General features: G+C 43.2%; 1 protein-coding gene across 1 annotated transcript in view; it reads right to left on the bottom strand.

Annotated features, from left to right (window-relative positions):
- Positions 1–13,593, bottom strand: part of LOC122789857 (cell wall protein DAN4-like) — a 556,600-nt gene that overhangs the window by 215,852 nt on the left and 327,155 nt on the right. The window contains exon 3 of the mRNA XM_044057291.1: positions 8,687–8,827. Within this exon, the coding sequence (XP_043913226.1) occupies positions 8,687–8,827 (141 nt within the window). The remainder of the gene's footprint in view (positions 1–8,686; positions 8,828–13,593) is intronic.

Raw genomic sequence — 13,593 nt, 5'->3', positions numbered from 1 at the left:
ATGTTAATATAGTTTGATTACTTTTATATGAATGTAAATGTGCTTATGTCACAAGCGATAATGCAATAAAGGTGTTTGGAGAGAGAGAGAAAAAATAATGTGTCAAGCCTGACTTACGATTTTGCAAAAAACAGGAGCTCTCAGAGCAGTGAAACCTTGATTATTTTTGGACAAACAGCAAACGAGATCTGAAGTAATCAGGGAGAATGAGGTATTATGGGATGGAGAGGAGGTTGAGCTTTGAATCCTAAGCTTGTACAGTGTCAGCGTCAGATCTGAAACCCACAGGTTGAGGAATAAATGAAAATGACATCAGATCTAAATTTAATCCAGATTTTTCCGCACAAGAAGAAATGAAAAGTTATGTACTCACCATAACTAGGTATCAGTGTTGTCCATTTTCATTCTTTCTCACTAATGGATCTCGGATCAGATATCTGATCCAACTCAGCTGCTTTCCAAGACTTGCGATCCAAGTCTCAATCTCCTCCCTCTACCCACAACACACCATACTTTTAACTCCCCAGATAGAGTCTGCTGCCCAATAAAAGAGGTTACCACAACTACAGAGAAAATAGTATCGGAGGGTCCAACCTGGAACTCATGCGCTCCAAAGTCTTCGAAGTAGTTCACAAAGGCACCAGGCCAGGGGACTGACCATAACTAGAAATCTGTGTTGTCCAATTTCATTCCTTCTCGCATCCCTCCCATCCATCCCCTGGCCTGGTGCCTTTGTGAACTACTTGGAAGACTTTGGAGCGCACAAGTTCCAGGTTGGAACCTCAGATACTTCCTTCTCTATAGTGGGTACAGGACATTTGGAGCCCACAGATTCCCCCCCTACCAGTCTGACCCCGGATGGTTGGACCCGAATAAAAAAAATAATTTAAGTGAAGCCGAAACACATCAAAGCATAAACAGAAAAGAAAGACTGTTTAAACATTCTTAAAATTGGTTTAGACAGTCTTTCTTTTCTATGTGCATCGACTACACTTACTTTACAAAAAATGCAATTAGTTGACATATATTGAAAAAATAACTGCAAAAACAAGGAAATAAGCAGTAGCAACAACATCCTGAAGTTCGCAGCACTAACTAGTCCGGAGTTACCGTACAATGGGAAAATTAACATATAAAAATAAATAAAATTAATAAAAATACAATAAAGGCATTAAAAAAAATAAAGTATCCCTACAAATATAACCTAAAATAAAAATGTTAAAACACATATGCAATAAATCAATGAACAGAAACTCCAGACTAGATAATGCTGCAAACATCCGGATTTGTTAGCAAACCTTTGTAAAAAATATTCTATAAATTCTTATAGCCGTGACTCCTTTACTAACCAGAAAATGAGAAGTCATCAACAAAACACTACACATGTACTTACTTGAAGGAGAATTAGAAATGTTGCTCCAACACCACACATTTAAATAGTAATTGCATAATTCAGTACTACAACTGTCCATAGCTATTCCTTTTTTGATGAAAACATCAGTCTTTGAACAAAAAAAATTGTGATGTACAAGATCCATAATTACATACACTGTCAATCATTTTTCTATTAAAACCATATATATATATATATATATATATATATATATATATATATATATATATATATATATATGATAAATGGGGAGGGTTGCGTCAGGAAGGGCACCTGGCATTAAACTTAGCCAAAACATTTCATGCAGATACCAAGCACAAAGAAGTTGGGTGCTGCACCAAAGTCCAGCTTACGAAATCAAACCAAAATAAAACAAAGAACGTTGCTGGACACTGCTGCTCCTTATTAAAGATCTGATCTGAGGAAGGGAGTAGTCCCGAAAGCGCTTATCCATTTTTAATGCTTTTTGTTGTACTGAATAAACGTTTTAATAAGGAGCAGCAGTGTCCAGCAACGTTCTTTGTTTTATTATGCAGATACCAAGAAAAAATTTTATACCGGATCGGTCGAGGGCCCGGGTTAACAACGACCGCCACCAGTATTGTTAGCCTACAGGGTGCTGGCGGAAATTGGGCTACGGTTGGCCGAAGGAGGAGAAGAGGTGTAAGACATGGCCAAAGGCAGGAAGAGAGGAGAAAGGCTAGGACTGTAGTAGTGAGGGTCGGAACTTTGAATGTTGGCAGCATGACTGGCCTAGGGAGAGAGCTAGCTGATATGATGGACAGAAGGAAGGTTGGTATATTGTGTGTGCAAGAGACCAGATGGAAGGGGAGTAAGGCTAGGTGTATCGGAGGTTGGGTCAAATTGTTTTATCATGGTGTGGATGGGAGGAGAAATGGCATAGGAGTTATTCTGAAGGAACAGTATGCTGAGTGTTTTGGAGGTGAAAAAAGTGTCAGATAGAGTGATGTTTATGAAGCTGGAAATTGATGGTGTAATGATGAATGTTGTTAGTGCATATGCTCCACAAGTAGGGGGTGCAATGGATGAGAAAGAAAAATTTTGGAGTGAATTGGATGAAGTGGTGATGACTGTACCCAAGGGTGAGAGAGTGGTGATTGCAGCAGATTTCAATGGGCATGTTGGTGAAGGGAACAGAGGGGATGAGGAAGTGATTGGTATGTATGGTGTTAAACAAAGGAATGCAGGTGGTCAGATGGTAGTGGATTTTGTGAAAAGGATGGACATGGCTGTAGTGAATACGTATTTTAACAAGAGGGATGGGCATAGGGTGACCTACAAGAGTGGAGGAAGATGCACACAGGTGGATTAAATCTTATGTAGGAGGGCCAATTTGAAGGAGATTGGAGACTGTAAAGTGGTGACCGGAGAAAGTGTAGTTAGGCAGAATAGTATAGTGCTTTGTAGGATGACGCTGTTTATCAAGAAGAGGAGGAGGAGTGTGAGGGCAGCACCAAGGATCAAGTGGTGGAAATTGAAAAAGGGTAATTGTGAGGTGGAGTTCAGGGATGAGTTAAGGCAGGCACTGGGTGGCAGTGAAGAGTTACCAAATAGCTGGGTAACTACAGCAGAGCTAGTAAGGGAGATTGCTAGAAAGGTGCTTGGTATCAGAGGCTACAGAGGAAGGACGATATGGAGACATGGTGGTGGAATGAGGAAGTACAGGAGAGTATACAGAGAAAGAGGTTGGCAAAGAAGAAGTGGGATTGTCAGAGAGATGAAGTAGACAGGAGTATAAGGAGATTAGGTGCATGGCAAAGGGAGAGGTGGCAAAGGATAAGGCATATGAAGAGTTGTATGAAAGGTTGGACACTACGGAGGGAGAAAAGGACCTGTACCGATTGGCTAGACAGAGGGACCGAGCTAGGAAAGATGTGCAGCAAGTAAAGGTGATAAAGGATAATGAGGGAAACATACTCACAAGCGAGGACAGTGTGTTGAGGAGATGAAAAGAGTACTTTGAGGGGCTGATGAAGAGAATGAAAGGGAGAGAAGGTTGGATCATGTAGGGATAGTGAATCATGAAGTACAATGGATTAGCAAGGAGGAAGTAAGGATAGCTATGAAGAGAATATAGAATGGAAAGGCTGTTAGCCCAGATGACATACCTGTGGAAGCATGGAGGTGTTCAGGTGAAATGGCAGTGGAGTTTGTAACCAGATTGTTTAATGAAATCTTGGAAAGTGAGAGGATGCCTGAGGAATGGAGAAAACGTGTTTTGGTACCGATTTTTTACGAATAAGGGTGATGTGCAGAGCTGTAGTAACTACAGAGGGATTAAATTAATCAGTCACAGCATGATGTTATGGGAAAGAGTAGTGGAAGCAAGGTTAAGAAGGGATGTGATGATTAGTGATCAGCAGTATGGTTTAATGCCAGTTAAGAGCACTACAGATGCTATCTTTGCTCTGAGAGTGTTGGAGAAGTACAGAGAATGTCGGAAGGAGTTGCATTGTGTTTTTGTAGACTTAGAGAAAGCATATGACAGGGTGCCTAGAGAGGAGTTGTGGTATTGTATGAGGAAGTCAGGAGTGTCAGAAAAGTATGTAAGAGTGGTACAGGATATGTACGAGGGTAGTGCGACAGCGGTGAGGTCTGCAGTGGGAGTGACGGATGCATTTAAGGTGGAGGTGGGGTTACATCAAGGATCATCTCTGAGCCCTTTCTTATTTGCAATGGTGATGGACAGGTTGACAGGAGTCCCCATGGACTATGATGTTTGCAGATGACATTGTGATCTGTAGTGAGAGTAGGGAACAGGTGGAGGAGACCCTGGAGAGATGGAGATATGCTCTAGAGAGAAGAGGAATGAATGTCAGCAGAACTAAGACAGAATATACGTGTGTGAATGAGAGGGAGGATAGAGGAATGGTGAGGATGCAAGGAGTAGAGGTGGCGAAGGTGGATGAGTTTAAATACTTGGGGTCAATAGTTCAGAGTAACGGTGAGTGTGGAAGAGAGTACAGGCAGGATGGAGTGGGTGGAGAAGAGTGTCAGGAGTGATTTGTGACAGACTAGTACCTGTAAGAGTGAAAGGAAAGGTCTACAAGAGGGTAGTGAGACCAACTATGTTAAATGGGTTGGAGAGTGTGGCACTGACAAAAAAGGCAGGAGTTCGAGCTGGATGTGGCAGAATTAAAGATGTTAAGATTTGCACTGGGTGTGACGAGGGTGGACAGGATTAGGAATAAGTATATTAGAGGATCAGTCCAGGTTGGAAGGTTTGGAGACAAAGCCAGAGGCGCACGATTATGTTGGTTTGGACATGTGCTGAGGAGGGATGCTGAGTATATTGGGAAAAAGATGCTAAGGATGAAGCTACCAGGTAACAGGAAAAGAGGAAAGCTTAAGATAAGGTTTATGGATGTGGTGAGAGAGGACATGCAGGTGGTTGGTGTGAGAGCAAGATGCAGAGGACAGGAAGAAATGGAAACAGGTGATCTGCTGTGGCGACCCCTGTGTGCACAAAATCTTTCTTAAAATATCTAACCCATCATGTGGATTTCATTTAATTTTAAACAATCTAATACCTAATAGATTGATTAAAATATCAACATAATATAAAATAAAAAATGTCTTTAATTATAAAAAAATTTATAAAGTAACATTTTTCATATCTTAAATGAAAATAAAAGTAAAAATATATATTTACAATGAAAAATTAAGTTATTATTGAATAATTCATTAATTATAACAATGATAAAGTACTTACTAGAACATATTAGGGGTCAAATAGTCCGGGGTCAAACTGTCCACTAAAAAAATCACATATACAATACATGTAAATTTATACATGAAATTGTATAAAAATGTATTGGGGGCGGACAGGACAGTCCTGCTTCTGATGGGGTCAGCCTTAATGGAATTAGCATTAGGAGGTCGGGGCAAGTCTATAACTCTCAGACTAAATGAATGAAATACAGTCTGTTATTCACTGCCTGTCCTGACCTGCTTGCTGAGGAGGCAGCAAAATGCTTGTTTCTGTGTAGATAGAAACGTAATTGTTTCCCAAAATTCAAGAGGTATAAAATGTATTCACCTTTGTTCGAAAAGTTAAAGAAAGCCAGCAACTAAACTTACTGGTTAATGTTAGACTCCATGGCCACCTTATGCATAAAAGGAGAATTTTTTATTAAGGGAACTATCTTTGTGAAAAATGATGTAGGGAAATTTGGCTGACAAAGCTTGAAGCTCTGATATTCTCTTAGCATAAGTAATAGCTACTAAGATAGCTTTCCAAGAAAGAAATTTTATGCCAAGAATTTGGTGGTTCAGAAGGCTGAGACCTTGCAGTACCATCATGAGATCCCAAGGAGGAGAGGGATCTTTAATTGGAGGTCTAAGATGAAACACTCCCTTCATGAAAACTTTACATAGCTTGAAGAAAAAAAGATTACTTTCTCTTCCCAGTGTGAAAATTGGATGGCAGCCAGTTGGAGTTTGGTGGTGGAGAAACTAGCTCCTCCTTTAAAAACAGTGCTAAGAAAAAGGATAATAAACACTATGGGTGTTGAGAAAGTCAATGTTTTCTTATAGACTCCCAAATAGAGAACCTCTTCCACTTACTATTGTAGGCCTTTTTGGTGGAAGCCTTCTGAGAGGCCAGAATGTCACATATGGATGGGGCCAGCCTGGACTTCATTACAATTACTGGAACTGGAGAAACCATGTGGTCAGTTTGAAAGCATGGAGATTGAGAACCTGAGTCTCTGACAGGTGAAATATGAGATCCTGTATGAGATCCAGAATCCATGGCAAAAACTTGGAGAGACCAAAGAAAGGGGAACCACAGCTGGCGAGGCCTGAAAGGGGAATGAGGATTAAGGAACTTTTCGACCTATTGCCTTTCAGTAGAACTTTTGGGATCAATGTTAATGGGGAGTTGGCATCAAGGAGACCCAGGGGTCAATTGTGGACTAGAGCATCCCATGCCGACTCCCACCTCAAGGGGGGGGGGGAGATCACAGCAAAATACCTGTTACACTTGAAGTTCAGGGAAAAGGCAAACAGGTCACAAAAAGGTTGGCCCCAATGGCTGAAAATCTTGTTTGCTACTGATTGAGGGGCCACTCGTGAGGAGTCCAAAATGACCTGCTGAGTCAGTCTGCTAGAATGTTGGTTGCTCCTGGAATGTGTGTTGCAATCAGAAAATGGTCTGAAGATCTCACCTATTCCTAAACTCTCATGGCCTTTCTGCACAACAGGCAAGTTAAGATTCCTTCTTGTTTGTTGATGTACCAGAATAGGGACTTCTGTGAATCACAATTGTCCCCATAGGGAGAACATCCTGAAAGGCTTGCAACTTAAGGAGGACTGCTCTCATCGCTAAGACACTGATATGCAACTTGGTCTCTATAGTCAACCATGTGCCTTGGACCATCTTCCCTAGGAAGTGACCCCCCCCCCCCCCACTCAGACCAGAAAGCATTCATGGTCACTGTGGCTATGGTTGGGGAAGAGAGATGGGTCTGCCTAGAGAAAGGTCATGGGATTCTAGCCACCATTGATTCCTGCAGATCTCAGTTTTATTGGAGCAGACAGCGAATGGTAAAGGATGGACCACTGAACTGCTGTGGTCCACTGGAGAGCTCTCATGAAGAACCTCACCAAGGCCACTAGAGCAATCATGGCTGCCACTGACCTTAGAATGCATAAAACCAACTTGGCTGGTGGTTGCAGGTGCTCTAGTACATCTCAGAGATAAAATGCAATGTATTGGCAAGTAGGCTATTTGTTATCTTGAATCCAGTTGCATTCCTAGGAACTCCAAGTTTTGCATGGGTGCCAAGTTCAATTTTGCTAGATTTATCACAACACCCAGGTGTGTTTCAAGATTCTCACTAGAGAGCCCCTTGATTGTAGCAGAAGATGCCTTCTTGGTGCAGTCAGGAGTCATCGTTTAGGTATGGAAGTATCTGGAATCCTTTTAGCCTCAGGTGAGCAGCTACAGTGCTAAACATTTGTTAATCATCTGGGAGGCAAGTCCAGAGGGCAGCGCCCTGAACTGGTAATGACTGGCTCCCAAGTCAAGACTTCTGAAAGAATAAGCGGCAGCAGCTATTGACAAAGACCTAGAATGGCAACACCTTTCCAGAAAAGGAGATGGGAAGACTAGAATATACTGGATCCAGGTTCAGAGAAGACTAGATCTGAGGCGACTGAAATTTTTAGAGGTGGTCCGAACCTACAATTGAAGGAACTTGCAGGGTATGGGGCAACACTTTTGCCTCTTTTTGTCATATTTCTTATGGGTCTGAGCCCCAGATGCTGTATCAGAGGATTTTGAGAGGAGTAATCCTCACAAAATTAATTTCTGTGATCAATAACAGTCTTAGGCTTAAAGGCATTACAAATATCACTGGCAGAATCCAAAATGGGCTGGGCCTAAACATACTTGGTGTGTGCATCCAGTAACGAAATTTTATGCCCACAGGCCATACATTTTGTTTTAAAACCGGAGTGTTCTCATGCATATCTATTGAAAAAGAGAGAGAAAAGATTATAATGTTTTTATACAGATATAGCTAGCAAAAGAGAGAAAATTACCAACAATGGTAATAGAAGGAAATACCTTAAAGGTAAAATGTTGGAAAAAGGAGGGAGAAAATACAAACTATGGTATTTTAGAAATACAATGAAGTGTAGGAAAGGCAAAGGAAGATATGTAGAAACATTTTTGAGAAAGGTAAAAAGATAAAGAAACTTTTACTTTTACACAAAATGTTACTACTGCTAGACAGCTTACAGTTACCACGTCTGTAAATGAAGGCGGCAAACGAGATCTGAGGTACGGTAAGGAACTAGTGCATAATGGGGTAAGGGAGAAGCTCAAGAGTGATCCACAAGCTGGAAAAAAGTGGCATAGTCAGATCAGAGGATCATATCCGAACTCCACTTGAGGAATGAACAAAAATGACAAGATCTGTCAGCTCCACCATAAACAAGTTGCTTGGATTTACATTCTAGAACAAGTTATGAAATGCAGCATAAAAGGTGGTGTATGTTCCTGAGGTGAAATTAATATTTTAAATGCTAAATTGAAAAGCCATTTGCCCGAGTTCGTAGCAACTTATGTGGCTTTTAAGACAATACTTAGCAAAAAAGTGTACGCAATTGCCCCCCTCCCAAACACACACACCCAGACCAAACTACATCTAAACCATTCAGGTATCATTGTAGGTTTCCCTTAAACCAAAGGTCTACTGGAACTAACTTGGTTAAGAAAAATGTACCAATAAAACTTGCACTCCAACATTAAGATGTGTGACTCACCATTTGAAGCCTTCTGCTCATCTGCACTCACTGGCTGAGGCACACTTAGCTTCACATCAGCTATGTGCACTGGCTGACTAGGGAGACGTGAAGGTCGCAAAGACAGCTGACTTGGCTTCAGTGCAGAGACTGGTTTTATACCTAGAATTGAAAACCAAGTTAATATTTTAATGCTGCCTGAAAATGGAGGGAAAAACATTTGCCATAAAAATGCATCTTCTTAGTTTGACAAAGTGCTAACAGCCTGCCATGACGGTCTTGTGGTAGCGGCAGCACACATCAAAGAATAGTTGTGTGAAATCTTACCATAACCATAGATGTCCTTCTCTTCCATGTTGCAGTATTCTTGGTGTGGGATTTCCTGCCTTCAGGCGACCCATACTTCAGCTCCTATACAAAAGCTTCAGCTTGGCTGATGCAGCTGCATGGGACGTCACACGTAGGGCCATAAACCAGGGACCCTGTGTGTGACGTCTGCACACACAATCCTTAGAACTTGAAGTTAAGCAGGTAAGGTAGATAGTCCAACAGGATAGGCTGCCAAAGGTGAGATGTATAATGCCCTGGGTCTCTTCTGTAATGTGGAGAGGCATCAGGGAGCAGTTAGACTGGTAGAGTCTGTGAGGGGGAATGGTGGGTGGGAAGGAATACTGCAACATGGAAGAGAAGGACATCTATGGTTATGTTAACATTTTACACAACTGTTCTATGTTCTTATATTCCTATGTTGCAGTATTCTTGGTGTGGGAGAGTACCACAACTTAGTTTGATGAAAGGGTGGGGGATGCAAAAGATGATTCCACAAAGCCTTGTAGGACTGCCCTGGCAAATCCTGCACATGATTTGGAAATTTGGTCAAGTTTGTAATGTTTGATGAAAGTGTGTATAGTGGACCATATAGCTGCTTCCATAATGGAAGCTGTATCCATGCCTTTTTGGAAGGCCTTGGAAGTGGCCACTGCTCTAGTGGAGTGTGCCTTAACCCCCAACTGGAGGTTTTTTTCGGTGGTGTGAGTAGCAGAAAATTGTCTTTCTAACCCAGGATGCGATGGTCTGTTTGGTGACTGCCTTGCCCAATGCCCTGGGGTGGAAAGATACATATAGTTGTTTGGATTTCCTAATGTTCTTAATCTTGCCCAGGTAAAATCTCAGTTGCCTGTGGACACCTAGGGAGTGGAATATCCTTTATCCTTGGTTAGAGGGGAAAAAATTGGGTAGGTGAATGGATTGATTTATAGATAAGTCATCGACTACCTTGGGCATGAAGAAAGGGTTAGTTCTCAGAATGACCTTGTCCCTGTGAAAAATGGTGTAAGGTGAGCATGCCATTAAGGCTTGTAGCTTGGAAACCCTTCTGGCAGAGATAACAGCCACTAACAGTACTGTTTTCCCAAGTACAAAACTGTAGAGAGGCTGTATTACTGTTTGAAGGGGGGCTGGGAGAGATTTTCCAGGATGAAGTTCAGGTCCCATGGAGGAGGGAAAGGCTTCTTAGGTGGTCTGATATGTAAGATGCCTTTAAGGAAGAGTTTCACATGTAGCCTGGCTAACAAGGGAGGATCTAGGGGTAAGCAGGCTGATAATGCAGAAGTGCACTTTCATCGATGAATAGTCAAGTCCACCCTTTATAAGATGACAAACATATGAGAGGACTAGGGGGGTGCCAGCCTCATAAGGGTCCATTTCCTGTCCCAGACACCACTGAGTAAATCTTTCCCATTTAGCAAAGTATGATTTTCTAATAGTGGGCTTCCTGGCCTCCCTCAGGACTAATGGCACGTCCTCTGAATAGTGGTGTCTGAAAAGGGGTTAGTAATTTATCACCCACAGAGTCAGGGTAGCATTTTGCAAGTGTGGGTGTAGGAGAGTTCCTTGTCTTGTGTCAGAAGGTCTACCTTGTGGGGTAACTTGCAGTGATTGCCCTTGGCTAAATTGTATAGAAGGTGGAACCAGTGCTGCCTTGGTCAGTAGGGAGTCACTAGCAAGATTTTTGGTTTGTCCTTTCTGATTTTCCGAAGGACTTTCTGAATCGGGGGGGGGGGCGTACAGGAGCTTACCCTCCCAGTTGAAACTGAAGGTGTATACTCTGTTTACCTTTGAAACGTTGAAAATCAACATATTGAACTGCCCTTTGTGTGAACCAGAATGACGAAAATAGTCCAATCTGCACCGAAGTTCGAAAATCAGCAAATCGAAAACCAAACTTGCTGATTTCGAACTAAATTACAAATACATAGCGTAATGCAGGGAGAAAAGCCCCCCTGCACCCTTCATGTGGGGGCTGTGCCCCCACACACCCCTACTTTATTATTCTAACTCCGAGGTCGCACTACAGTGTGGGGAAAGTGTCCACTTCCCGATTCCAACTGTAGTGCACCTTACAACAAAAATGCAGAATCTGCAATGAGTGAACGTTACTGTGCATTCGCTCATTGCACATTCGATGCATTTCGTTTTCGGCCTTCCGAGAACTTGGAAAAAGTCCTTTCAGATTTCACACGTGCATTACACACACATGTAAAGGTAAACCGTCTACTCTCCAGGCTCTTTGTGCAGAAGGTCTGCAGCTGCCTGTTCTGGGAGGCAAACACGTCTACTTGTGGAGTACCCAACTGGTGGACCACGTCTAGGAAGACCGTCCTGTCTAGCATCCATTGGTGTTGTGGAGAGGATGTTCTGCTCATGAGGTCTGCTTGCTTGTTGTCCTGTGAAGGGATGTAGCTGGCTAGCAGGGATATGTTGTGCTGGGATGCTAGGTCCCAAATTAGTAGGGCTAGCCTGCACAATTGGTATGGCTTGGTACCTCCATGTTTGTTGATGTACCACATTACAGTGGTATTGTCCATCACTATCAGAAGAGGACCTGGAAGCAGTAGGGGTAAGGAAAGTTTGCCGAGCTAAATGAACTGCTGTCATCTCCTTTACACTGATGTTTTTGGCTTTCATGGGAGGTTGCCACTGGGCTTGGACTCGAGTGCAAGGTGGCACCACAACCTGAGACTGAGGCATCTGTATGCAGTATTTGTGCGGGTTGAGGGGGCTGCAGTGGAAGGCACGTGTTTAGTTGTACTTGCTGGATCCACCAAATGATTTCCTTCTTTAAACATGGAAGAAGGGGGATAACTTGTTCCAAGTGATTGGTGGTGTGACCAGATGTTTTTTTTAGATACCATTGCAGTTTTCGCATATGCATTCTGGCCAATGGTAGCATGGGGATGGTTGCTGCCATCAATCCCAGGAGTCGAAGGAATTGCCTTGCAGTGACTGTCTGAGAGAACAAGACTTCCTGGAAGTGGGAAGCTAGAGAGAGAACCTTGTCATGTGGGAGAAAGGCCTTCATTCAATCTGCATTCATTCTGCAACCTAGGAATATCTTGTTCTTGTCTGGGTTCAGGAAAGACTTCTTGAGGTTTGGGGTGAACCCTAGGCTTTGTAGAAGAGACAGTGAAGTGTAGATGTCTTAAGAGGGAATCTTCTGACTGTGCCAGGACAAGGATGTCGTCCAGATATGGGTAAATCTGGATTCCTTGGGTCCTGCAGAAGGCAATGGCTGGGGCTAGGCACTTTGTAAACACTCTTGGGGGCAGTGGGTAAGCCAAAGGGCAAGGCCATAAATTGGAAGTGTAAGGATGGGCCAGAGAAATGCAGGCAACGTCTGTGTGACGCCCTGATGGGAATGTGCAGGTAAGCATCTTTTGGGTCCAAGGTGACCATGAAAGCATTTGAGGGTATAAGGAGCAACAGAGTGGGAAGTGGCAGCATTTTGAAGGATGGTACCTGCAGGTAAAGGTTAAGGAAGGAGAGATCCAAAATGGGTCTCCAGGGACCATCCTTTCGAGGGACCAGGCGGAAGTAGAATCCCTTTCCTTCTTGCCCTGCGGGAACAGGCTCTATTGTGCCTTGTTGCAGGTCTGACAATTTGTGGAAGGAGATGGCATTGCTTTTTTTGGGAGACATGGAATGCCTTTCCAGGGGGGAATTTTTTTGCGTCTAGCCACTTGTAGTGCTAAGGATAATTTGGAGGAGATATCCGTTTTAATGGGACTGTCAGGAATTGAAGCCAACACAGAGGTGGCTTGGGATACCAAGTCCAGGGCATACTTGGACATGTGTGAGAGTTAATGGCTCTGAAGGGCCAGGTGGAGGAAGTGTACACCTTCTTGCCTATCCAGTCCATGGATCTGTTATCTTTATCCATGGGCAATATGGAGGCAGAAGGTAGCAACCTAGACAGTTTTATCAGGGGCAGTGCAATCACTGGTGGGTCTGGTAAAGGTGGCTTTATGAGAAATTTTTGTTCCTCTGGCACCTTGTAGAAGCAGTCAGAGCTTAGGTGCAGGGGGCTGTGAGTCAGCAGTTCTAGAGGCTGCAGTAAAAGGCATCCAAGTATGCAGGAGGAACAGCTGAAGGAGAGGGGGACTCTACTTGCAGCGTAAGTATCTTTTTTAGGTTTCTGTCATCTGGGAAGTATCCCATTTGAAGTAGTCTCTCATTTTGGTGATGGTTTCACCAAATGTAATGTCTTCAGGTGGAGAATCATCTTCCACAGAATCCTCATCAGGAGAGTAATTATCCTTAGGAGAAGCAATATGGGATGCATAAGAGATGGATTCATCCACGTAGGTAGATTCATGTTTTTCTTCCTCAGGGAGGGGAGCCATAGGAAGAGAAGAAGCAGAGGTAGGCCTAGGGCTTAGCAGAGGCAATGTAGTTGTGGGTGAGGCAGAAGGCCTAAGGGCCGGCATAAGAGAGGAGGTGAAAGCCTCCCAGTCTGGAGGGGCTTCAGAAGCAGGTGAAATGTTTATTTTTCTGCTTCTTTTTGGTTTGAGTCAGTCTAGAGCTGGGTTTGGCAGCAACTGCATCAGAGGACTGGATCTCTGTCGAAGGAACCCCCAAATCTGGTTCCC

The sequence above is a fragment of the Protopterus annectens genome, chromosome 15.part0 (genome assembly GCF_019279795.1).
Source record: "Protopterus annectens isolate FY-2018-M chromosome 15.part0, PAN1.0, whole genome shotgun sequence".
Taxonomy (NCBI): domain Eukaryota; kingdom Metazoa; phylum Chordata; order Ceratodontiformes; family Protopteridae; genus Protopterus; species Protopterus annectens.
Note: the sequence above shows the minus strand (reverse complement) of the source record. Positions and strands in the feature narration are given on the sequence as shown.